Source organism: Cynocephalus volans, chromosome 11 (genome assembly GCF_027409185.1).
Source record: "Cynocephalus volans isolate mCynVol1 chromosome 11, mCynVol1.pri, whole genome shotgun sequence".
NCBI lineage: Eukaryota > Metazoa > Chordata > Mammalia > Dermoptera > Cynocephalidae > Cynocephalus > Cynocephalus volans.
The window spans coordinates 73,254,214-73,278,759 of record NC_084470.1 but is presented as its reverse complement, the minus strand read 5'-3'; the positions used below and the strand labels follow the sequence as shown (position 1 = coordinate 73,278,759).

General features: G+C 40.3%; 1 protein-coding gene across 1 annotated transcript in view; it reads left to right on the top strand.

Annotated features, from left to right (window-relative positions):
• Positions 1–24,546, top strand: part of ADAMTS9 (ADAM metallopeptidase with thrombospondin type 1 motif 9) — a 156,757-nt gene that overhangs the window by 102,841 nt on the left and 29,370 nt on the right. Inside the window, exons 29-30 of the mRNA XM_063113586.1 lie at positions 9,622–9,789; positions 16,565–16,738. Of these exons, the coding sequence (XP_062969656.1) occupies positions 9,622–9,789; positions 16,565–16,738 (342 nt within the window). The remainder of the gene's footprint in view (positions 1–9,621; positions 9,790–16,564; positions 16,739–24,546) is intronic.

Sequence of the window (24,546 nt, the reverse complement as noted above, 5' to 3'; positions counted from 1 at the left end):
AGGAAGATCAAGACTTGTTTTGAATATGTTAAATTTGAGATGTGGGTTCACCATCATTTCATATGTCTGTGGAACAGAATTGGAAATAGATGCTTGCAGTGATTAAGCATCTTGCATGAGATAACAAGACAGTACTGAGAAAACCACGTCTGACTGGTCCCCAAATTTTGTTCATAACTACCACACTCTGTTGCCTCAATCCTGGGGTTTCCATTTGAATAAATCTCAGAGCAGCGTAGCGGTAATTTAAATCTGCAGAAAACCATCAAACATAATCTTAGGCACTTCTAATGCCAAGTCTTTCTTGTTGGGACCCATTTATATTTAAACTGTTTTTTTTTTTTTTTAATTTCTTCTCGTCTCATCCTTGCATTGTGGTACTTTTGAGACATTTCTTTACCAAAAGGTAGACAGGAAGAAGAGACAAAAAAGCCACAAAGGACTTGAATAATGCATGTTGAGAATGACTGTGTGTGACCTGAACTCCCAATAGAGCAATGCAGAGTTGGAGGATGAGCATCTAATTCAATAATGGCTAAAATGACCTTTTTCCCTCCTGTGGAGATATGTGTCTTTGGATACAGGCTCAGATATGTATGCACATCTCAGTTCAAGGGCATTAATATCCACCCCAAAACAAATCAGTTACATAAACTGTTTCCCAAAAAAGTTATAAATTTTTCAGTGTAGCCTATTTAACATGCTGATCTGTAAAGATGCTCCTTTCACGCTGAGATTATGGAGGAAAGGCCAGACAGGCAGAGAAAGAAAGACTGGATGAGACATTTAACTCTGTCCTGGTGTCTTTTAAATGACTGATTGACACACAGATAGCTCTTTGGGACTAGGACAAGGTTCAAGAGGTGGGCATTAGTTAGGTATGTGAAATCCAGACACAAACCATTTAGAGTGCTTTTCTACAGAAGCCTTCCTAAAGGTAGCTTAAGCTTCCCAGGTATGTCCCTGACTGCCTTGGAGAGTAGCATAGGTCATGTCAAGTAGGTCTTACACAGCACTGTCACCTGCTAGCAGACTACATCTGCAGGCAGCCTTGAACCTCCAGCCCAGGCCTTCAATCACAGTCTATTTCCACAGTACCAAGAAACTTTGGTCACTGTTTCCACCAGTTATAAAATTCCCATCAACTACTTACTCAGACAGTTCTTCACTCACCTTTGGGACAGCTGAGAATAAGGGTCCTGGAACAAATATCTCACCCACTACCTTCCCTGTCTCCAGATCACTTTCCTAAATAATCCTGAGGCAGGCGCAGAGTGGTTCCTGTGCCATCTTTGCCTCTTTCCTGAAAAATGCCAATATCATTATTCTGCTGAAGTCAGGTTATGAATAATCATCAGGTATAACCTTGAAAGGGAAAAGATGGCCTGCAAAAATAGGCAATGGGCTTGGGAATGGGGAATAGAAAGCTCTCTTAGGCATAACAGGGCCTGGTGATGGAATATGCCTCAAACTCTGGAGGCACCACTGGATAGGGCCATGATAGAATTCATCAGCTGCCACATTTGCAGATTTCCTTGGTTTTTGTTTCTCTCTTGAGGGGGAGAAAAACTTGTAGTATCTACACTCTTGCAGAACAGGAAGAACCCCAATTTGAGTTTCACAGCTTGTGTGACTGATTTCATACACTGGCACATTTAATGTTAACGTGTGTTTCCCCCCCACCATATGAAGTTCTTACACTGTGAGACTGAAGGTGGGAGGCAGCTCGAGAACCCTGTGCCATGTAATTCTTGGGGGTCATGGGAGGGGGAGGGCATGAGTGCCTCTCTCTGTCCCCTTATTTGCCTGGCCTACCATCTCCCCTCGGGCCACCAACATGGCTCTAGTATTGATCGCAGCCTTCAGGTACACTCCAAGAGTTGACATGTGGTTCTTAGCTCCTTTTCTCAGACCTTTGTAGCATTGCAAAGACTGGGGGTGTTGGGGGCAATAGGGCTGAGAGGACGGCCCCATGCCCTATCCAGCTGGGATGACTGTGATTCCCGCATCCGCTTTCTTCCGTGGTGTCCCTGCCAATCTCCTGCATTCCCAGCTCCTTTTCATGGTAATAAGTGCCAGGGTGGTCCCAGACATAAACAGCCATCAGGCAGGCCTGTCAACACTGGCTTTACGCCCTGAAGTCATAGCCCTTGTTTCCTGGTAATGCTTTCTCCCCGGCCCTCCTTGATATTTTGATTTCCGATGCCCCCGTTCAGAGCCATTCTTGTTTTGTGAGAAGCCCTATTTTTTAAAAAAAGAAAAAAACCTAAATGGGTCCACATCACCAACAAGGGGATACGTTTTTTGAAAAAGGACTGTGACCACTCCTGCAGGCAAGCTGAGCACAGCAGGGACATCAGGGAACGTGTATTGAGTAATGGTTGTCACTGGGGCTGAGTCTGTGTCTCAGGACATTTCTAGATAATATCATAACAAAAACAAATGAGAAATGTAAGAGTTCTTTAAATAAGAAGTCTGAGCAGAGAATGGTGCAGTAGAAATAGAGGTGGCATTCAGATACAGCATCTTTGTTTCTCTTACTTTGGTGAGAAGAGACCACATTAATAGGTAATAGTCTCTAAGAGAGAAAAGGCACTGCAGAAAGAATCTTCAACATTTATGTCTGCTCTGTGGATTTCTCTGTGACTTTTGGAAAGGAGAGCACTTCACCCCTTCACATGGGTGAGATTTTTGCCAGCTAAATCCCAACGTTACCCATCAATGCCTGTGTTAGAATGTTAATCTTAGACTCCATTAATTAACAAAAGTTTTTTTAAAATACTCATCTTTGTAAGTGCATGTTAGGAGATATTCTGAAAGACTCCACTGAATAGAAGTAGTAATGGTGGTGTTGAAAAACATGCACCAGGTGCTTCAAAGGGTTCTTGGAAAGATTCATATTATCTTTTAATTCTGTTTTTCCACAAACTTTTTGAAGTACCCTCGTATCATATCTATGCTGTCTGGTCAAAATGCTAGGAGCTTCGTATGTATTGTCTCATTTAATTATAACACAACTCTACTGGGTATAGATACTACTAATGGCCCATCTTACATAGAACAAATCTGAGCTGAGAGAGGTTAAGGAATTTCCCCATGGCCCCATGGTAAAATGGCAGTAGGACTCCATCCCGGGGTCTGGAAACTTCTGCTGCATTTTAGAGCACAGGGAAGACAAGCACCCCTGCAGTCGGCTATTGTTTCCTGTGTTGGCACTATGCACAGCCACCCCTTGGAGTTTGTTCTTGACTGGTGCCTTGAAACAAGAGGTCATGACACTCACTCTTGTTCACGTAGGTATTGGCAATCCCTCAACGCCAGAGGTGCAGAACATATGCCTGCCTTGGCTGTTCCCTGCCCATTATGCTAGCTGTATGTGAGCATGCCCAACTTGGAATGGAAAGAATCACGGTGTCTAGTGAGCTGTGGTTCCTGAGCAATGTACAGAACCCTGGAACCTGGCCATAAACCCCTAGTGCAATTGACACCAAATGATGATCGTGCCAGGGACGAAAACTTCCTAAGCCTGCATCTACTCCTTCCTTTCTCTGTGACCTTTTCTCTAGTCTTGAATTCGTGAAATAAATAGATGGACTAAATAATTGTTGAGATGCCCTACGGCTCAAACATCTGAAAGATCAGTCCTTGGCAAAATGGCAAGCCAAAGTTTACAACCTGCAGCCTTCCATTTATGACCATGCAAAGAGCCATTCACCAGTCAACAGAAATGATAATTCACCATATGGCATCAGGCATGCCCCAAAGGGTTAATAAATCCTCAAAAATGGCCAAAAGAAAAGCAGGGTGTGTCTTCAGCCAAGGAGAAATGTGGCTCTTTATTCATGTAATTGTGTATTTGCTTTTTATAGTGTCTTTCTTCTCAAGTTGCTAAAGGTATCATGAAAAAAATGTTTAAGTCAGAACTGTTAACAGTGCACAGCACTCTCTTCTTGGGAGATTGAGGAATCAGAGGACTCTAAAATAGTCTTAAGAGACATTTCTTTGAGGTCCTTGCTTTCTGTTGTTGCCTTGAGTAGGTGGAGGTGGACAGCCTGTTGTCTCAAACAGGTACTTTCCCAGGATAGCTTAAGGATTAAAATAGTGCTTTTGGAGACAGACGTGCTGTATTAAAGCCTAACTCTGCTGCTTCCTAGCTTTGTGACCCTGGGCAAGTGATGTCATCTCTTTGGCCCTCAGTCTCCTTATCTCTAAAAAGGAATCCTAATACTACCTGAGCCACAAGTTTGCTGTTGGGTTTAGAAGAGAGAAGCCAGTGTCCTTCAGCCCAGTGTCCCACTCATAGTAAGAATTCAATAAAAGTTAGCTAGTATGATCTTCAGTAGTTGTGCTCGAACTGAAAGAGTGATCTTCGGGTGGCCTTTTGAGTCTCAATAACTGGTGTCAAATTAGTTCAGCATTAGCACTGTGAATCAGACTCCAGGTGGTTCTTTCTTTCCAACTTTTATGAAAACGTGACTTCTAGTTTATAGTACACTTCTTCTGTGATGGCTATAGTTTTCATGTGTTCATTCATTTCCATAAATATTTTCTGACTGGCTACAGTGTGGAAAGCAGGAAATAAACATGTGTGAGTTGCAGTTACTGTCTTTCTTCTAGGTGACAAGCCCACATGGTTTTATAGGCCTTCCATGGAGCAGTGGTTGAAACTTTGATCCCTAAATCTACATTCTTGTGCTTACATTCTTTTTTCAGTAAGACAGCAGGTGCAGGCTGGTATCTATCCTTTTGCCTTTCACAATGATGCGACTCTCGTGCCATAGTCACTCATTTGTCACTGTATTTGACAAAGGCAGTCCTGGATCTTGGGCACAAGCATTGCATCCTCTCTGATAGCATACTTTCCAGATGAGCTTTGCCTTTTTGTTTTGTTAAACCAAGTCAAAATGAGAGTAGAATCAAGAAGAGTTTGTTGTTATGAAAAGATGTAACCGAACATTTTTTGAATGAAGTGATTTAAATGTTATTTTCATATTCTGTAGAATCCACAGGGAAAGGCCTTGAAGAGTAATTAGTAGAGTCTCTGGTTTCAAAACTGAACTCTGCCCACCTATCTCAGAGTGATGGTTAGTCACCTGGTCATCAAACATCCTTAGATCAGGAGAGTCTTGACTTAACTTGGTAATGGGTTCCTATCTATGACATTTCTCTTGGCCTTTCAGTCTGTGTTATCTCTAGCCTACTGCCAGCCAAATCTGTGGTGGGAATATGGGCTAGTTGGTCAGCATCTGCCATTACACATTTTATGTGTACATAATCTTATCTATCCAGATCACTTAGAGATGGGGATCTCCTAGATGTGTAGAATTGTGCCCAGACACTGTGCTAGGGCTGCTTTCCCCACCACCCATTAACCCATATGTGTCAGGCATCTGCTACAGCTCAGGCAGGCCTGGTCCCCACCCCACCCACTCCAGTGCTTCCTCTAAAACCGGCACCTTCCTATCCCACCCAGAAGCTTCCTTCTGGCCAGATTCTGTGTGTGCTCCAGACCTCCACCCTCCCCTTCTTATTCCTTCTTGGTTTCTTTTGGTGTCCTTACCAACTCCTTGTAGAACTCCATCTTCACTTAGATGTCCAGGCCCTCAGCAGCCTCAATAACCCCAGGATCTCATATTCTTTAGGCCTTCAGCTCTTCTCATCTAGGCAGACATAGCAGGGTTGTCTGCTGGCTTCTTGATGACTAAGAGACCATACCCCTCAGTATAAGTAAGAGGACCAGTGCAGGGTACCCCTGGATCCATGGACAACATGTCACATCCAAATCCATTCGCACTGTATTCACAGCTACTACTCGAGAGAGGGCAAGCCCTCAGTAGAAGTTTGGAACAACCTGCCCACATCATGAGTTTCATTTCCACCAGATGAGTTGAAATGCAAGAATTTCAGACTGTTAGAGCTTAGTGAAAAGTGTTAACAACATCCGAACAAAGCTGTACATTCTAACATCCCCTTTGAAGGCCTCAGAAACAAAAGCCTGAAAGCCCAGGCATTTAGGATGCTGACCTTGGGGCTTCTCCGTAACAAGCAGAGATTACGTTGTGTAGGAGTCTTGCTCAAAGATGAGGGAAAAGTCATTCTCTTAAACAAGCTGGGTTGTCTCCCAAGAGAAAAAAAAAAAAAATCAGAGTCTTATTGGCAAACTAGTAAGCTCTTCTGGCTACAAATTTACAGAATTAAATGTTCCTGAGAGCAAGAACTCTGAGATATCTAGCTAATAAATAACATGTACTAGGTGATGCACGATGTTTATTATATCTCAGTGACGCACACTGATGTAGAAGTCAGTGCCTAAGAAAGGACTGGAAATGATCAGATGGAAATTTCCCTGAGAATATGAGCTGAAACTTGTATTCATTTGATTATTAAAATGACAGCTCCTTCGTGATGTCATAATAGACCTGTTAATAAACCTGTTAGACATGAACATTTCCATGAGCAGCTGCTTTTCTTCACTGGTAAGTTAGAAAGCATTAAATGAGGGGTGTTTGCTATCAGATTAAATACCTTGAGAATTTCCTAATTGTTTTTAGATCTTAACAATTTTAGGCAAATAATATTTGCACTGGGTCACGCTGAAGTACTGCATTCTTTTTTCCAAGTCAGTTTCATTGAAGTCCCCAAATAAGAAAAACATACATAGAAATGGGTGGAATGCTGCCAATCCAGATATGAAAAAGATTTTTAAGGCATCGTATTTATAAGCTACTTTATCCATCTTAAATTTCATTAGCAATACATTTTGGTTGCACCCGTGGTGCACCTCAGATAAATTATCATCAGTGAGGTTGTTGATAACTTAAATATTTTTCATTGTGCTGTTATTGTTCCCTACAGAAATATACCCACTTGTGCTGGAGTCAGATGGGAAACAGTATACAGAGCATTGTGGTTACACCATTTTGAAAACACCAATTGTCTCCAGTAATAGTACCTATCTCTGTTGTTGCGTTTCATTGAGTTATTGGAATGATTAAATGAGGCGTTGCATATGAAGCCTGGCACATGATGAATGTGAGAGACTTGTGCCTTTTCTAATTCTGCCTCTATAGACTGCTGCCTACTTGTAGGCTGTGTCTTCTAATGACTACAGGAGATTACTAAATCAGTATTTCTACTCTCTTTTTCCCCTCCATATCAAAGGACAGCTTGTTTGGACTATATATTGAAATAACTATCCCCTAAGGACATGCTTTAAGTTCACCTATATTCATTTGATTATTCTCAGACAACTGTTTCTCCACCCTAATCAAATTTTACCACCATGATTCCATATTCTATAAGTCCAGCCCTACAATTATATTTCCTACAAATATATCCTTGACTCCCAATGTTGTTTCTCCCAGTACTTCCCATCTCCATAAATGTTATCACCATCTATCCAGTTGCCCAAACCAGAAACCTGAAAGTCATTCCAGATTCTGTCTTCTCCCCTTTTCCACACAGCTGATCCATCAGTTGCTGTCATGTCTACCCCCAAAAAACACACGCTTTAAATCTGCCAACTCCCCCCGCCCCCGCGCGCGCTCTACACACTAATCCAAGCCCCCATCGCCTCTTGCCTAGACAAATGCAGTAGATTCCTGAGCGGTTTTGTAGTTTCCACTCATACTGCGTTCCCATCCAATCCCCACCAAGAGGTCAAAGTAAAATTTCTGAAACAAAAATCAGACCATGTTTTACCCCAGCTTAATTCAGTGATTTCCCATTGTATGCAGAATAAAATTCAAACTCATTATTATAGCCTATAAACTTGGCTTGTCTGCCCCCAGGGAATGCCTCAGGGAATCCTCTTCCAACCATTCTAGCCTGTTTCTTTTGTAGCACTGATATCAATTAATAATCATATATTTATCTTTGTCATCACTTGATTAATGTCTGTTTCCTCACTGATCTGTAAGCTCCATGAGATGCTGTCAATTTTGTTCATCAGTGTATTTCCAGTACTTTGTGTAATTCCTGGAACATACTGGTTGCTCAATAAGTATTCATTGAATAAACAAATGAACTCATCCCAAATTCTAATTGTGCCCTTTGTCAGAGGAACATTTTTAAATATTAAAATTGGTCACTAATAATATGGATTGTTTGTGTGCCTGTCATTAAACCACTCTTAGAGATTTGTACAGATACTTCTAGGAACTTTGTTCCAAATGCTTTCTAGAATTAGATCCCAAAGTCCTTATAGACATCAAAACACTGTAGGTTAGATGATGGATATTTTTGTTTCGATGTAGATGTTCAAATTGGTCTCTTTCCTTCCATACTGTATTCTATTAAGATTTCTAGAATGATTACTTCAAACTGTAATATTCATAAGAGCTCAAATGAAAACAGCAATGTTTCCACCTCCTAAAGTAAGAAGTTAAAGCCAAATGTATTAATATACAAGTTTTAAATTTCTCTGTCACTATTGAATTTTTATAATGGTTTGTGTTTATTAGGAAAACATGTCTGGCACATTTATGAATGGTATAGCTTTAAGCATGCTTGGTAATCGTGGTTGAATTAATATTAGGCTACATGTTTTTACATGGTGCTATTTATTAGGTATAAAAGGGCACTTTGGTAATTTAAGTTAACATACATCAGAAAGTTAATGGGGGAAATAAATACTGAATAGAAGGAAATGACACTTGGAATCTTTTTTCATTGCATTTTCACATTTTGTTCTTCATTCTTAAACTCATTTCCCTCTAAAAAGCAAGAGCATTGTATTGGGAAATAATGTGTCTTGAAATCCTCAGCCAGCAGCTTATGATCCAAGTGGTAATGACTTCTGTGATCGCTAATGAGGCAATGGACGTTGAATATCTCAGTGCACTCATTGGAGCCAGCCTCTTGCCTGTTCTACAAGAAGCTGTCATACCAAATTTTTGTCCTGACTCCATGAGCACTTTGATTCCTAAACCTTTCTGAGAAACCTAATCTGAAATCAAAGTCAAGTTTCTTAGATGTGGTTAGACAAGGTCACATTTAAAACAGTCCAGTGAACTTGCAGATCAAAGTTGAAAGGTAATGCTTCCCTCACGAAATTGGTAGGGACTTACCTGCTGGCTTACCTTTCAGTTTCTAACCTGCCTTTTTCACCTCTTCCCGATGGGCTGGGAAAATGAGAGCTTATCCTCTGGAAAAATAGTTAAAGAGTTTCCTTAAATCATTTAATTAAGAAAATGGACACAGTTGTTTTTTGGAAATGCACTTTTATCCCAATCAGTGAATCACAAGGCATTATATCGAAGAAATAACTCACTATTTCATAGTAGGACTTCTTTAAATCACAATTTCATGATCATTTCTTCAAGTTCATAGGCTTTATTTTTTACTTAAATTATAAAGATTTATCCACAGTCTTGAGTGAACCAACATGCCACCCAGGATTGCTGCTGTAATGCTGTGGACGTTTTTTTTTTTTTTTTTTTTTCCCCACGCCGCCTTCCTTCCCTGTTGGGCCTTGAAATACTATCCAAAAAGGCACTTAGAAAAGGGGGGAATGGTGACTCTCATTAGGCATGATCATAACATCTCATGCCGCAGGTTTTTTTAATCAAACTCCTTGTGATTAGAAAACAACAACAACCTTGCCATTGCTTTATATTGCAGTGTTCTGTCTCTTGTGGTCGAGGGCATAAACAACGAAATGTTTACTGCATGGCAAAAGATGGAAGCCATTTAGAAAGTGATTACTGTAAACACCTTGCTAAGCCACATGGGCACAGAAAGTGCCGAGGAGGAAGATGCCCCAAATGGAAGGCTGGCGCTTGGAGTCAGGTGAGCAACGCTTCTCCTCTACCGACTGCTTCCTTACGATTGGCCACGGGGCTGACACCAGTTCACTTGTGTTTCTCTGCACGGTTTTGGTTTTTCAGAGGGGAGCTTGGGGACTGCGAGGGAAGAATTTTTACCTAGATAGTCAGGACACTTACTAGCTGTATGACCTATGTGACCTTGGGCAAGTGGCTCCAGCCCTAGGAGCAGTGGTTAATACCTACTGTAGGGTGGTTGTGAAGATACACTCTGAGTGGTAATAGGTGCCAGCTGTCTAGCACAGAATAGCCCCTCAATACGTCGCTGATGGCATTATATTATCATTCAGTACTTAGAAAACCACTAATTCAGATTACATTAAATCTTACTATGATCACCTGGGAAAAACAGAGTCTGAGTTTACCTTGGAGGTTCTTGAAGGAAAGGCTGTTGATATAAAGTATTAGAAAATATTTCTCTGCCTGTTTCACAACAGAGGTGGAGGACAGGAGGGAGAGCTCCCTGTCGTTTTCTAGCTATGTGACCTTGTGATTTGTTTAACCTTCCTGAGCCAACTTCATATGGTTCTTATGAGATTTAATGCAATAATGAATGCCAAGTGCTTTGCACAGGGATCTTAAATCTAATAGGCTCTCAAGAGTAATATTTTGTTTGGATGAGTGTTGATGTGTGTATCAGATGGAGAAGGGGGCTGAGTAATCAAGACACTGATACAGTTAGACTTCACTAATTCTAAACATTTGGCAAGCGAGTCAGGAACTGGGTGTGAGAGTTTCCCTAAGAACTTGGAAAAGGACGTTGAAAAGCCTCTATTTACCTATAAATACTAGATATGTGAACTAAAGTCATCTGTATCTTGTCTTCAGAGTAGATCTCATAGCTGCACACCAATACATTTTCTCAGCTTGGCTGAAGGCGCTAACTTAAAAGTAATGGTTCAATTTCTTTTAAAATACTGTATATTTAATACTGGTCCTTCTGTCCATTGATCTGCTTCAATGAGATTTTGTTGTATTTCTGGTTCTCCCACACAGTGGGGAATCATGCAGGTGACTCCTGAGAATCAATGGAAAATTGGGTTCAAGGTTGGCAGCTTCTAGAATTGATTCTTCCAGAGCCTGGATCTTGATGTCTAAGGCCCCAAACGAAGTTTGGATGCAGCTGTATTAACATGGGGAAGATTTGAGAATCCTCCTTTTCAACATGACTAATAGAAACTTCCTCCAGAAACTGGAATTTTTCTTAAATGCCCTGAGCTAATATCAGCATCCTCTGTATTCCCCAGCCATACTCCACTTTAAATGTAAAACAAGGTTCCCCAGCACAGGAGCATCTTTCCGCTCAAAGCCTTTATCATAATGAAACTTGCGGGGGGGGGGGGGGGGGGTGTTTGTTTTAATTTAACAATCAAAGAACCAATACCGAGCTAGAGCTGGCTCTTCCTCTGGCCTCCTTAAGAGATCACAGTCAAGGCAGTATTTCATACTGGTCATCCCTCTTAATAGTTTCTCTAAGTGACTGCTCTCAAAAATAAAACTTCCTGCCCCTTTATTTTTGGGGCTGTTCATTTCATGTAAAAGCTCTCAGCTAACATTAAGATACCACAGTAATTAGCTTGTCCTCTTATAGACTTTCATGCTCTATTACTTTTCTTTATGTTCCCTTGCCTCTACTTATCAATTTGCATTTCTCCCTGAATATTAAGTGTGGAGCATGTAAATGATGCTCATTTTGAAGGCCAATTTATTCACTAAAAGGACGATTAAAAGAATCTTTTGCTTTTCATTGGTAAACACAGAGTGAGCTCCACTCCAGCACCCTGTGATCTTGATGGGAAGCCTAAAATTGCTTACAGAGCTGGGATGATTAGGTTTAAACCCTGGGGGGTTTTGTGAACATAAGGTAATAGGATTATCAGAATGCCTCCCCAGAAAAAACTGCACCTGTTCAAAATGATTGCTTAGAAAAGTCAAGTCACCTTTGTAGAAAATGCAAGTAAACATAGTTATGTAATGGTTTGTGGCCAGCTTGATAATGTCCTGATTTGATTTGTAGAAATGAATTATACAGGCAGGCAAGACAAGGTACTGCATGGGTAAAATTTGATTTGTGCAATTTAGAAGTGTACCTGAAAATAATCAGACCCAATGTTTGATGGAGAAAGATGGTCTTTATGATTAAAAATTATTGGCTTACTAATGATCCAGTGGTAAACAGGAGTATTGCTAAGGCAGCAAATTAATCAAGAGTAATGATTGTCCATTTGCAACAATATTTAGAAGATTTTATATCTAGTCTCTCTGTTTTCTGCTGGTAGCTATATTCCAGTCCTCCTGTCTTTAAGGTAGGAAGAATAATTAGTGCAATTTCTCATCATGTCAAAATGTCTGATGATGATAGTAAAAAATATAGGTTGTTGGGATAGGAGACTACTATAGCCATGCTAATCTTCACAGCCTCTCCCCCAAAATTAGTGTTTTGAGGTTTAAAGTGGTACATTTCATTTCTGTATCTTTTGAAATCTTGAATTTGTAAAGTAAATCAGCTTTTTTTTAGAACATTATCACTAAAGTCTTAAAAAACTTTTTTTCAACAGTTTATGTTCAATTTGTTTAGGTGTTTTTGATCTAGAGCAAAGGATTGCCCATGAAATTTTAAGGCAAAATCCAGCATCAATTCTTAATTCACTCTGATAAATGTGAAGATACTGTATTCCCATGATACTGAAACACTCCAAAGTAAAATTTTTTTAACTTATTCTGTTCCTATAGAAACATTTTTGTTTTTAATCAGAAATAAAAAGAATAAACGATCAGATCAGAATAAAAGTAAAACTTCACCATCATTCATCAGTCGTGAATTCAGTCAATTCATTTATCAACCCCAAGATGCAGGCCTTCTTCACAGTCTAACACCTTTGTGGTCAGGATGGGCCTTACAAACTATAGAATACCTCGGGCCGAGCCCGTGGCGCACTTGGTAGAGTGCTGCGCTGGGAGCGCGGGGACGCTCCCGCCGCGGGTTCGGATCCTATATAGGAATGACCCGTGCACTCACTGGCTGAGTGCCGGTCACGAAAAAATGACAAAACAAACAAACAAAAAAAAAAACTATGGAATACCATTATTTAATTAACAGCCCTTGCTCTCTTTCTTAGTGATACAAAATATAATGGTGTGTCTTGCCATCAGTGGTTTCTTAAATTCGATGAAATAAGAATTAATTTTTAAAATATCTTCAGTGCTAATGCCAAAATGTAAACTGGCAGATTGCATTATGAATCAACTAGCCATTTTTGGCCAAGACTTTTCTTGTAATTACAATGAGAGCAGTCTGGCTGTGGTGTCTTATTCTGTAGTATCCTTCAAGTGTTTAACAGAGAAATGTGGCAAATGTGTAACTTGTGTCCTTTGAGAAATTAAGGAAACCATATGCACACAGTCAGTGATGAGAAACAGAGTTGCTTTAGTGAGCAGTGCTCTCCACTTATTTTTATTTGAACCGTGAGCATTGATGTTGAATTGTTTGAATACAGCTTTCTCATCTACATTTCTGCTGACATAGAACAAAAGACTGCATCATATCAACACTTATTTAAAAACTGGGAGCCAAATCCTAATTCACAGTAGCTATGCTACATTGCCTAGAGCAGAGTTTACTTTGTTTTCTGTTTTTGTTTTTGCTTGAGCTAGGGTGATTATCTCTGTTCTTTGCTTTATTGATTTGTGGAGTATCTACCTAAAACCTTTATTAGGAAATATAAAAGATATTTTATGTAAAATGCTTAGCATAGAACTAAGCTTTCAACCGTGGGTGATTTTGTACCCCATTGGACATCTAGCAATGTCTGGAGACAGGTTTGATTGTCACAGCTTGGGGGATGAGGGGGGATGCAACTGACATCTAGTGGAAAGGGGCCAGGGATGCTGCTAAACTTCCTACAATGCACAAGACAGCTCCCACAGCAAAGAATTTTTCTGTCCAGAAACCCTAGTATAATAGTATCTGGCATATAGTAAGTGCTTAGTAAATGTTTGCTATTTTTATTATTTATAAAAATGGTTTATATAGTTATTTTTCATGCTAGTTTCTCCTTAATGTCACCACCATAATCTCAGCAGTAGTACTGGAAGAAAGTATGTAAAATTCTTTCCTGGTTTTCAAGTGTACATTATGATTGCAAAAACATCAAAAGTTCCATGGAGATTCTTTTTATCTGTGGAAAAAAGTATCAGGTCCCTTTTTCCAGCTGGTGAGTTCTGCATACTAGAATTGCACAGTAGGGAGCAGAGAGAGATGAAACATAACTCCCAGCTCAGTAGATCAGAACTAAAAACATCTACTTTCAAACCTGCAACATGCTGGAATAATGACTGTTGGGGGAGAACATTAATACAGATGGCTCAGACATTTTCCTCTGCAAACTAACTAAAGGGATACTAAGTCAAATGAGAAAAATTAATCATACACACCACCCACCACCACCATCACCACCTCCAGAGGTGTGGTGCAGAGGTCTTTCTGATGCTGTTTTATTCATGCACTTTCTGCAGAAATCTCTCAGAATTCGCCAAGCAAGCCTGGCTGAGCCTATATGCAAATTGTCACCTCCCTTGAGACAGAGCAGGAGAAAAGTTGAACACAGAGAGCTAACTCTCATGCAGTACACCTCGTTTTGAGCAAAGATTCTCATGGATGCATTATTCAGAAAGGAAGTTCTTGTACCTTACTGTGCATTTAAAGCCATGTCGAAATTTTGGAATATGTTCTTTCAAAGCAGGCTTTGACATGAAAATCAGAAGGCAGAACAACATATTGTATAACTGAACCTTCCTTTGTCTTAATTTGGCTTTTGAAAAATTATCAAACTTTGTAGGAAGTATTTTTTAAATGTTGGATACTTACAGCTCTTAATACCTTGCCTTCATTGAACCATACATAATTTACTCAATAATAATAACATCAAAAAGAGGTTTCCTTTACTTAGCAGCCTGAATATTATTATACACTCTAAAAGTCTTTAACATTTTTTTTCATTTTTCTTTAGGAAATTAAAACATCATGAGATTTTTGAATATATATTAGCCCTAAGCCCAACTAAAATTTGTTTACAGTATTGTTACTCTGTCTTTGTATTTCTATTTGGATACATTGTTCCAGAAATGTACTTTTTAATATTTAAGTTCTCAAATTTAAATAGCCAAAGGGTTTTTTGTTGTCTCTGTTGTTTGTTGCTGTTGTTTGTTGTTGTTGATGATGATGTTTGAACATTTCTATAATTCATGCGATAACTCTCCCGTGTTACAGTTCATTCTTTTCCAGTGTAATCGATGGGAAATATTATTCATGTAGCTCCCATAAGCATTAAATGGCCATTCTCTGGAGACAGGGCCATCGCGTACATTCAGAAATCCTCCCATTACACCCAAGACATAATGACTTGAAAAGTCTGATTTCTTGTGGGTCACAAACTCATTCACTCCAATTAATACGATTAAACCCAAACAATAGTAGCTATGTTGATCCAAACTATTTTCTTCTCTTCAGCTAGCTTTGATGTGACCGTATGAGCCTTCCCTCTGGTGCAGATTAATCTGAAACAGTAATGATTTCCCAAACAGCCTTCTAAATAGTATCACCTATTTTTTAAAAATCTGAATTGTAGAGAAAATTAATATTTAGCAGAATTCATTTGGGTGTGTGTCTTGATAGTAAATTCCCATTAACCTCAGAGAGAGTTGAATGCTGCTGCAGGTTAATTGACCAAGAATTTCTTTCTAGTTTAAAACAGCGTGATTCTATTCTTTAAGAAGACTTCCTCTTAGGAATATGGCTTTAATATATGTTAAACTTGTTTTCTCAACATCCAACAAATTAATGAAGGCTGCGCTATCACAAACATTTAGTAATAGTTTTCAATAGCTAAGTATAATAATCTGCCATTCTTTCCAAACAAATGTTGCCTTTAGTTTCTGACTGTCAAAATCTTAATAAAGACAATAATTCTCGGCTTGCCCAAGAGTGAGATTATGAAACCCAGCAATGAGGAAGCCATTAAAAAATTAATTTAGAGGAAAGTTAATTGCAGATTTAATATGATGTTTTTCAACTTGGTCAACAAAATGTTTCAGCATGATTAACAGTATTTTTCAAGAGCTGAAAACATTAAGCCTGAGGAAATGGCTTTTCCTTGTCAGATTTATTCTTCATATATTCATCTGAGGTTGTAAATAGACACAAATACTTTAGTGAATTCCATGGTTTAAAAAAAAAAAAATCTCCAGGAATAGGAGCAAAAAAAGGAAGAGACTGGAGAAAATAATTCTACTTATAAGGCCCTAAAATCTTCAGTGGCTTACCCTGCTTGGGTTATACTTTTAATACGCCAAGAAGTTCTTTTTGTACAGTACTGTATCTCCAATTTCCAAGAACCTCAAACCCTCCAGGACAGAAATCATTTAAAATTTTCACTTCGCATGACAGCGCTGTTTCTAAGTTGTGCTAAATGTTTCGTAATGATCTCTTCCAACCTCTTCAGTTCTCCAAGAGTTTTGTTAACTTTAGAGATTCCTCCGAACTTGAATACTTTCCTCATTCTCCAGCACTGATAAGCGGTGAGTTTCCAGATATAAGACATTGTCTTGGGTCCCTTCCATTGGAAATTAGAAAGCTATGAAAGTTATTGGGTTAAAAGTGCATTCCCCTCCTCTGTGACCCTCGCCACCACCCGCCTCCCCAAATGAGCTGAAATTCCCACTTACGTCCTCTGTCTTCTTAGTGCTCTGTGTCCTGTGGCCGAGGCATTCAGCAGAGGCATGTGGGCTGTCAGATCGGAACACACAAAATAGCCAGAGAGACCGAATGCAACCCGTACACCAGACCGGAGTCGGAACGTGCCTGCCGAGCCCCACCGTGTCCTCTCTACACTTGGAGGGCAGAGGAATGGCAAGCAGTAAGTACAGCCATGAAGTGGGCACTGGCCAGGCTATTCGCTCAATCCCCTTGCTGTCATCACATCCGTCCCCCTGTGAAGCCAGCAAAGCCATCGAGCACGGTGACAATCCTGGCTCTTTCCCAAAAGTTTTGCTGTCAGACTCGAACGTTCACTCCAGCAAGGGAGGGAGAGCTTCGCGTTTTTAAGCAATTCCTATGTCTGTCTATGTTTCTGAGTGTTCCAAGTCTGGCTGCATCAGGAAAAAAAAAAAAAAAAGAAAAACTTTAACAGACCTTGAGCCAAATGCATACAGATAACTTCCACAGAAGGAGGGGGAGATGGAAGGAATATTTTAAATATGTGTATCCAGACTTGGTCATTCTTTATGAGTTTAAATAGCCACAAGGCAGACTTTAGGTAGGACCTACTTTATTTTTCCTCTTCCCGTGACTCTGGCTGTCAGGTAGAAGATGGGCACTCATGTGAAACCCTGAGTAATTAGTGAAGGATTTCCAACATTTAATATAATGGTGAGATCTGAAGAAATAGCTAAGTTCTTGCAGAAGTTGAACAGACTTGTTTTTTCCCCCACTCCAAGTTAATGTTTGGTTAAAGAAAACACTAAGTGTCCCTGGGGAAAAGTCTGGCTAGGAAGGTAAGACAGTGGGAGGTAGCTTTAGTCTCCAGAATGGAAGATCAGATTATAGAAAAGCGGGAAAAGAAAATTAGAAATCAAAACCATGTCTACTGACGTTGGCACGAAATACAAAGTGTATGCTATTTAAGGTGCAGAGATGTGGATAACAAGACAGGAATTTCCACCTTGGGAATGGCTTTCAGAACACAGGGAAAGGGTACAGTTTGGAGAGCAGTTATACTGTACCTGGAACTGTGCTGGGTGCTTTATATTCATCACCTCGCTTAATGTTTTTAACCACTAAACAAGGTGGACATAATTATCATCATCCCATTTTACAGGTAAGAAAACTGAGGTTTGGAGAATCCATGTCATTTATTCAAATGTCACATACCTAGCAATTGAAAGAAGCAAGACTTGGTGCAGTTTGTCCTCTTAAACTATTATGAGATACTATGACTGCATTCTTTATCCATGTAAGGATCCAGCAGCCCAGCCCTGTCCTCCCCTACTCCCTCACCCTCCTGGTGGATTAGTTCCATTGTTTGCAGTCTTTTTCTTTAGGAATCTTACCCTCCCCATCTACTCAGTCTTTTTGCTTGTTTTCCTTCTAGACGTTTTTATTTCCTTGACTTTTAAGAATGCCTTAAGCAGTTAAGTTTCAGATTAATTGCACTTGAGCCATACAAAGTTATTGGGAACCTCAGAGACTACCAAATATTACAGACCTGGTTCCTATCCCAGCACTGCCACGTATTAGCCATGTGACTTGGAACAACGGTTCTTCATTTCTCTGTGCCTTTGTTTCACCGTCTGGTAGAATGGGGATCATAATAAGTATGCAGAGCTGTTCTGAGAAAGTTGGAGATAACATAGCTATTTATCATCAGTTATGGTTTGGGGATTGGCATGGTCAGATATAGAAGGAAAAGGAGGCTCCCTCCTTTCTCTCCCTCAGTGTTGCCTCTTGATTCTCTTTGAAATTCTTGTTTCAGACCGACCACTACCTGCTTTCTCTCTCTCTCTTCCTTCCATGCCAAAGTCAACCCTGTGTAACGGCTCCAATGAGCAGAAAGTAAGAGTGTTCAGAAGTGAATCTAAGCTGACTGCTCATGCGTTAGCCAGCTTTTGAAAATGCTGGAGCCAATCATAAAAATGCAAGCTCCATTTACAATTCCTTCTGAATCCCAAAGAATGGGAAAACCTTGCCACATATGCACTGAGGAAATTCCTCTTCTCTGATCATACATTTGCCTCGAAGTTTAGTCTTTGCATATGCTGTGCAGATGGATCTTTTTAAAATCTTCCTCAAATATTGCTATCAAACTCCAAATAAGAACTGAAGACCTGAGGAGATAGCTTGACCTGGGCCAGTATGTGAGAAGTTTTCCAAAGGCAAACCATTCTCACAAACAGAAAAGACTCTGTAAGAAAGGGGAAAAGCAGGTTCTAATAGTCACCCTCCTGTGAACATGCTTTCCCATCTGCCTGTGCCCAGACTTTTAAGAAGGCCTGGGTGGCAGTGATGGACAGCGCAGTGTGAGCAGCCGTCAAGTGACACCAACTTGGTGGAGTGAGGCTCAGGGCATCCGGAGGAGAGAGAAGCTCAATCAAAAGCCTCTATGTCCCCATGTCCAAGGCATGCTGGCAGCTTGCTCAGAATGTTCCCCCAGCAACATTAGAGTGAATGTTGACAGCAGCTGGGTAAATAGACCAGACCAGGAATGGGGTGGCCACACATACTATTTGCTGGATGCCTGTCCTCATTTATGCCTGGGGCAGTCCTAGTGTAATTATTAACTGCTTCTACTTTCATGATCAAAAGTGTCCTTGTGAAACAGTAAGTCACTTGATAAGAGCCCCTCCAGGCTCCCCTAAATCACAGCCTTTTCCTCCTGTCCTGTGGTCACCTCCTGTCACAGCCACTCACTCTGCTACCATTTTCCCTGGTGCCTACTTTATGCAGGCCTATGTCTTAGCCTTCTTCCCCATGTCTGGTGACACCATGACCAGCCTGCTGAACAGGATATGCTGAAGCCCCCTAAGACAGATGGTCCCTTCTTTCTTATCAGTCCTTGGCAACCACCTTGGAGCTCTTGCTTGCTTTTGGAGAGCACATTTTCCCCTTTGCTTCCCCTTTGTGGACTATTAAAGCCCACTGGTTTGTTGCCAAGATGTATTTCATGCTAGGCCCATAGCATGAAATACTATGGCACTGTCCTGTTTTTGAGAAATAATACAGGCATCCACCTTGAGAAGCACAAGTTCTACACATCCACCATGACATGACGACCAGGGTGGTTTTGTACAGCCACACAGGTTGTACACTGCACAACTCCAGGTGGTGCCATTCCCATAGGCTACAATGAGAGGGTCCTCCCCCAGAGTTGAATAGTACAGTGGCCCCAATACTGATGATAATAAAAATAAAATAACTTATTATTTGCTAAGCTATCAAACCAGCACTACATTGAGTATTTCTACATGAAGTACCTCATTTAACCCTTTCCATAACTCTCTGATGTAGTAATTATATTTTTATTCTTATTTAATATGAGGATTCTTGGGGTTTAGGTAGGTTACTTCATTGAAGGTCATGCAATAAGGCTGGAATTGAAGCCCAGCAGCCTGTCATCTGGAACACATGCTCTCAATCTTTATCTTCCATTGCCTCCATGTCAACATGCACCTCAGGGGAATTACTTTACCTCCCTCTCAATGGCTTGTCAAGCCTCTTACTGGAGAGTTGGCATCAAAGTGGTATCCACCTACCGTGTTACAGCCTCTCCCCCTTTTAAAAATAAGATTCTTGGTGCATTGGTTGACTGTCAGACATTAAGCCATGTCGCTGGGGGGATCTTGATGGTCACCTCGGTGGCTCCTGTTCCTCAGGAAGCCTGCTGGCTGTGAAGTGGAGAAGGGGCATCCATGTGTCTTCATGATACCATGAGGGTAGATCCTGGACCTCCAGATGTAGGGCAAAATCATGGGAGAAGAAAAAATGCTCTACCAGACATTCAAGTCTCATTTTCTATACTCCCTAGAAGCAACATGTTATGAACAAAAGACTATTTGATGTGTGTGTGGCTCTGGGAAGTTGACTTTGAATTTCTAGGCTCTAGTTAGCTCATCAGCAAAATGGGAATTATATGGCAGACTTTGCTGAAGGGTTGTAATGAGAATTAGTGGGATGAAGTGAGGGATTCAGCACAGTGCCTTGCACATTTTAGGCCTTCCCAAATGTTGCTTCTCTTTAGTGCAGTGCCTTCTGATGGAGAGTTCAGATGACGACCAGCAGTTCAGCTTAGCCTGTGCCTCACAGTGCCAGGCTTTAATATCACCCACCGACTTTGGGCAAGGAATTTGTCCTTGGTGTTCAGTTTTACCCACTTTAGAATTATTATAATGTTCATGAGGCTGTTTGGGGAAAAAAATTAAAAAGACTTTTTAACTCTTTTGAGAATTATTATCATAAAGGATTTACTTTATAATAATATTAAAATCGGGTATATAAATTCACTTATAGCTGCAGAGGTCCTTTCGATCAAATTCGAATTGTGAGTGCATGGGTTATGTATCTTTAGCACTGAGGAATAAATCTGGCAGGTCTTGCAAGAGGTCTTTTTTTCCTTTACCCAGAATATTCTTTCCTCCCTCGTACTTCTGCATCACTACGAGGCCACCCTGCTCCCACCCTCCCATCAGTTACCCTTGCTCATCCTTCAGACCTCAACCAAAATGTCACTTCCTCTCAGAAGACTTTGCTGGTCACACCTCCCCACTAATGACTGAGTCAGATGCCCCTCCACTCAGCTCTCATAGCACCCTGAAATTGCTCCACTTTGCCAGTTAGCATCTGGGCTGTCATTGTCTGTTTTCTCAGCTATGTTACCAGCTATTGGAGGTCAGGGAGCTGTTCACCAGAGTTTTCCCCAGTATTTAGCATGGTACCTACAGCATTGAAAACACCTGTTGAATGAATGCATCTATGAATAAGTAGAGAGACAAAAAGATGGATGGATGGAAGGAAAGGGAGGGACGGAGGAAGAAAAAGAAAGAACAGTGTCTGCTAATTGGTGGCCTTTCTTCTTTAACTCTTCAGAATAAAGACATTCTAAACTGTCTTTTAGAACAGTCAAGCAAACTCTGTTTTTCTTGTAAGAACAGCTGCTTTATTTTCTTGTCACAAAGCCACAGACAAGCTGTGCTCAGCTATGTCTGGCCTTTGAAGAACTGTTCACCCATTGTTGTTGGCCCAGTACAAGGACTTGGACCACTCTAGAACATATTTGGATTCTAAGGACTTTAGAGACGAGCTGTAGAGTGATTCCTAAGTTCATCTCCTTAGCACAGAAAAGTTAGAAATTCCTAAGTTCATCTCCTGAGCACAGAAAAGTTAGCATCAGGTCCTCAGACAGTTGATTTAAAAGATTTTTATGAAGCTTACAATAGGGAGTGACCAGGTTTTTGTGTGTGTAGAGGGCCAGATATCAACTCTTTATTACTCATTTCCTTATTAATTTATTCAACAGGTATTTATCAATCACTTGAGAAGTGCCAGGCATTAGATGTTAGGGATGCTCAAAAACCCCAAACTGCTGTAGTCATTTCCCTCCCCCACTTCCCCACCATGGCATGTCTCACTCCAGCCTCTGTGCTTGCTGAGTCCCTCCTGAGAATGTCCCTTTCTCCTCCTTGCCCAGTTAACTCATCTCCTCCTTCAGTACCCCTTCACATCTGCTGCTTGCTTCCTGGGTCCCCTTTTTAGCATTGTGGGAATTCCCCCCTCATTCACCCTCCCCTCGATGGCTTCTTACTCAGACACACTCTGTTGGGAAACCCACATCTACCTACACAACTGTACAAGGCAGCCCTAGGTGTTAAACCCCAGTGGTTACCAGTTAGCAGGCAACCTGACACATGGGACCAAGCTGAGAGTAGCTTCCACCTTGGGTGTCATAACAGGGAGAGGAGGTGAGCAAGAAGACATCAGGGCTGTATCCCAGTCCCGGCACAGAATTTCAGCCCATTGTAACTATAGGTTGAATGAATGAATGACTTCAAAGTTACAAAATGTCTCCATAGTATTATTTCTGTCTCCTTTTGTTTCTTGCAAATATACTATTGCAGGGCAACAAATATCCAAAACTCTCCATACCTGACTTTAAAATGAGCTTTGAGAATAGAACCCATTGAAAATTCAAGGACTGATTTTTTTTATTACTAATTTAAAGCAACAGTAGATGAATTGATTCATCATTGCTGGTCCTCATCACATAAAAACATCACATAGCACATAGAACACTGTGATGCCACATTCCCATTCAGTTCTTTGATTTGTCCGTCCATACACGTGCAACAATGGTAATCTGGCACTAGAAATGACAACTTCTTTCATCCCTGGAGAAAATCAACAACCTTAAAAGGTCGATCTTGTAAATATTAAGTGATTTTCTTCCCACCATGTTTAGAGAATTGCACCAAAAGATACTTTTGAAAGTGCAAAGCAACTTGCTTACAATCTTTAAGGAAAGACAAATTCTATCCATTGCATTAAGTGATCCTTTTTAGTCCATCACCCTGTGACCAACCTACGTGGCTGAATAAAATAGTACCTTAAGAGTTTATTTTAGATCCTCCTTTCCCTCAAATTTGGAAAGTTACTTTTTCCCTTTTAGTTTTAGTACATTCAAAAGCACATGTAGCCTGAATGACCATGGGTATGCTACCCAATTTAGCCCAGTGCTGTGATTATTTTCTTTCTGAATTATAGCATGTGTTGAAATTCAAAAAGACTGGTTGTGTTACTTACTCATTTGGTAGAGGTTTTTTCTAAAAGCCATAATGAAATCTGAGAAAACCTTTTGGAAATTAAAAGGCTAGTTGAATTTTCTGGCTGTTTTTCAGAATATTCTAGATCATATTCCAGATAGGGGAAAGAGTCATAAATAATGGGGGCTGGGGGAAGTGATATTATCAAAAGCTGATAAAATCCAATAGCACGGACTGGATTTGTTTTCTGATTGTCCAGCCCCCACACCCTAGTTAGAATTTACAATTCCAGGAGAAAACCCTTACCATGTGATTTTCAGAGCTGCTGTTGACTAATTCCAAAGCACTGGGTAAGTCATTTATTTACTTAGTTTAATTTTTAATTTTCCTAACAATTATATTCAAGGTAAGTTTTCCCAGCTCCCTTTTCTACCCTTGGCAAAAGAGTTTTTCTGATAGTTAACCATTCTTCAAGACCAAGGGAGAAACATTTAACAAGCATAAAATATTTAGCAATCATTGCATTTCTGCACTGAACTATTACTTATTGACACAGATTAAAGCCTTGCAGATTAGTGAAAACAAGAAGATACTGGAAAGTTTAGTCTAGTCTTAGCTGCTCAATAATTATGATCCTCTCTGGGTCACTTAAGTCCTAATTTTCTAAGGAATTACTTTTTCTATAGGCAGTTAAGTATTTCTTCTGTGTATATCTACACGTCACAGATTAACTTTTTGTTTTTAACTTTCAGTGGCCCTCTAACTAATTTTGTGTGTTGGGGTGGGGAGGACAAAAATGTTATCACTTCCCAGTAGTTCCCAGCTTGCTCCAAGGGAACAGAAAACCTAAAACCCACTGAGCTAAAGTTGAGCTAGGGAACCAGGCTCAGCCAACCTTCAGCACTAGTTTGAAATGATTTTCCTCCTCTAAGTTCACCTCACAGTGTTTTCAAGTCATATTTATGTTCCAAAAAAATGGTGAAAGACTTACATTCTAAATATGGAAGCTTGCTTCTAAGCAGTAGAAGTTTTGAGTTAAGTTTGCAAGTAATAAAGGGCTGCCAGGACATATCAGCAAATCCCTTCCACTTCTTAAAAGATTCAAGTGGCTCACAAAAGACATGGGGCATACCATATCACCCAGCAATTCCCCTCCTACATGTTTATCCAAAAGAATTGAAATCAGGTGTTCAAATTTGTATGTGAATGTTCCTAGCAGCACCATTCACAATAGCCAAAAAGAAGACAATCCAAATGTCCATCAACTGATGAATGGATAAACAAAGTGTGGTCCATCCATACAACGGAGTATTACTTAGCCATAAAAAGGATGAAGTACTGATCCATGCTACAGTATGGAAGAACTTTGAAAGTATTATGTTAAGTGAGAGAAGCCAGGTAGTAAAAGCCACATAGT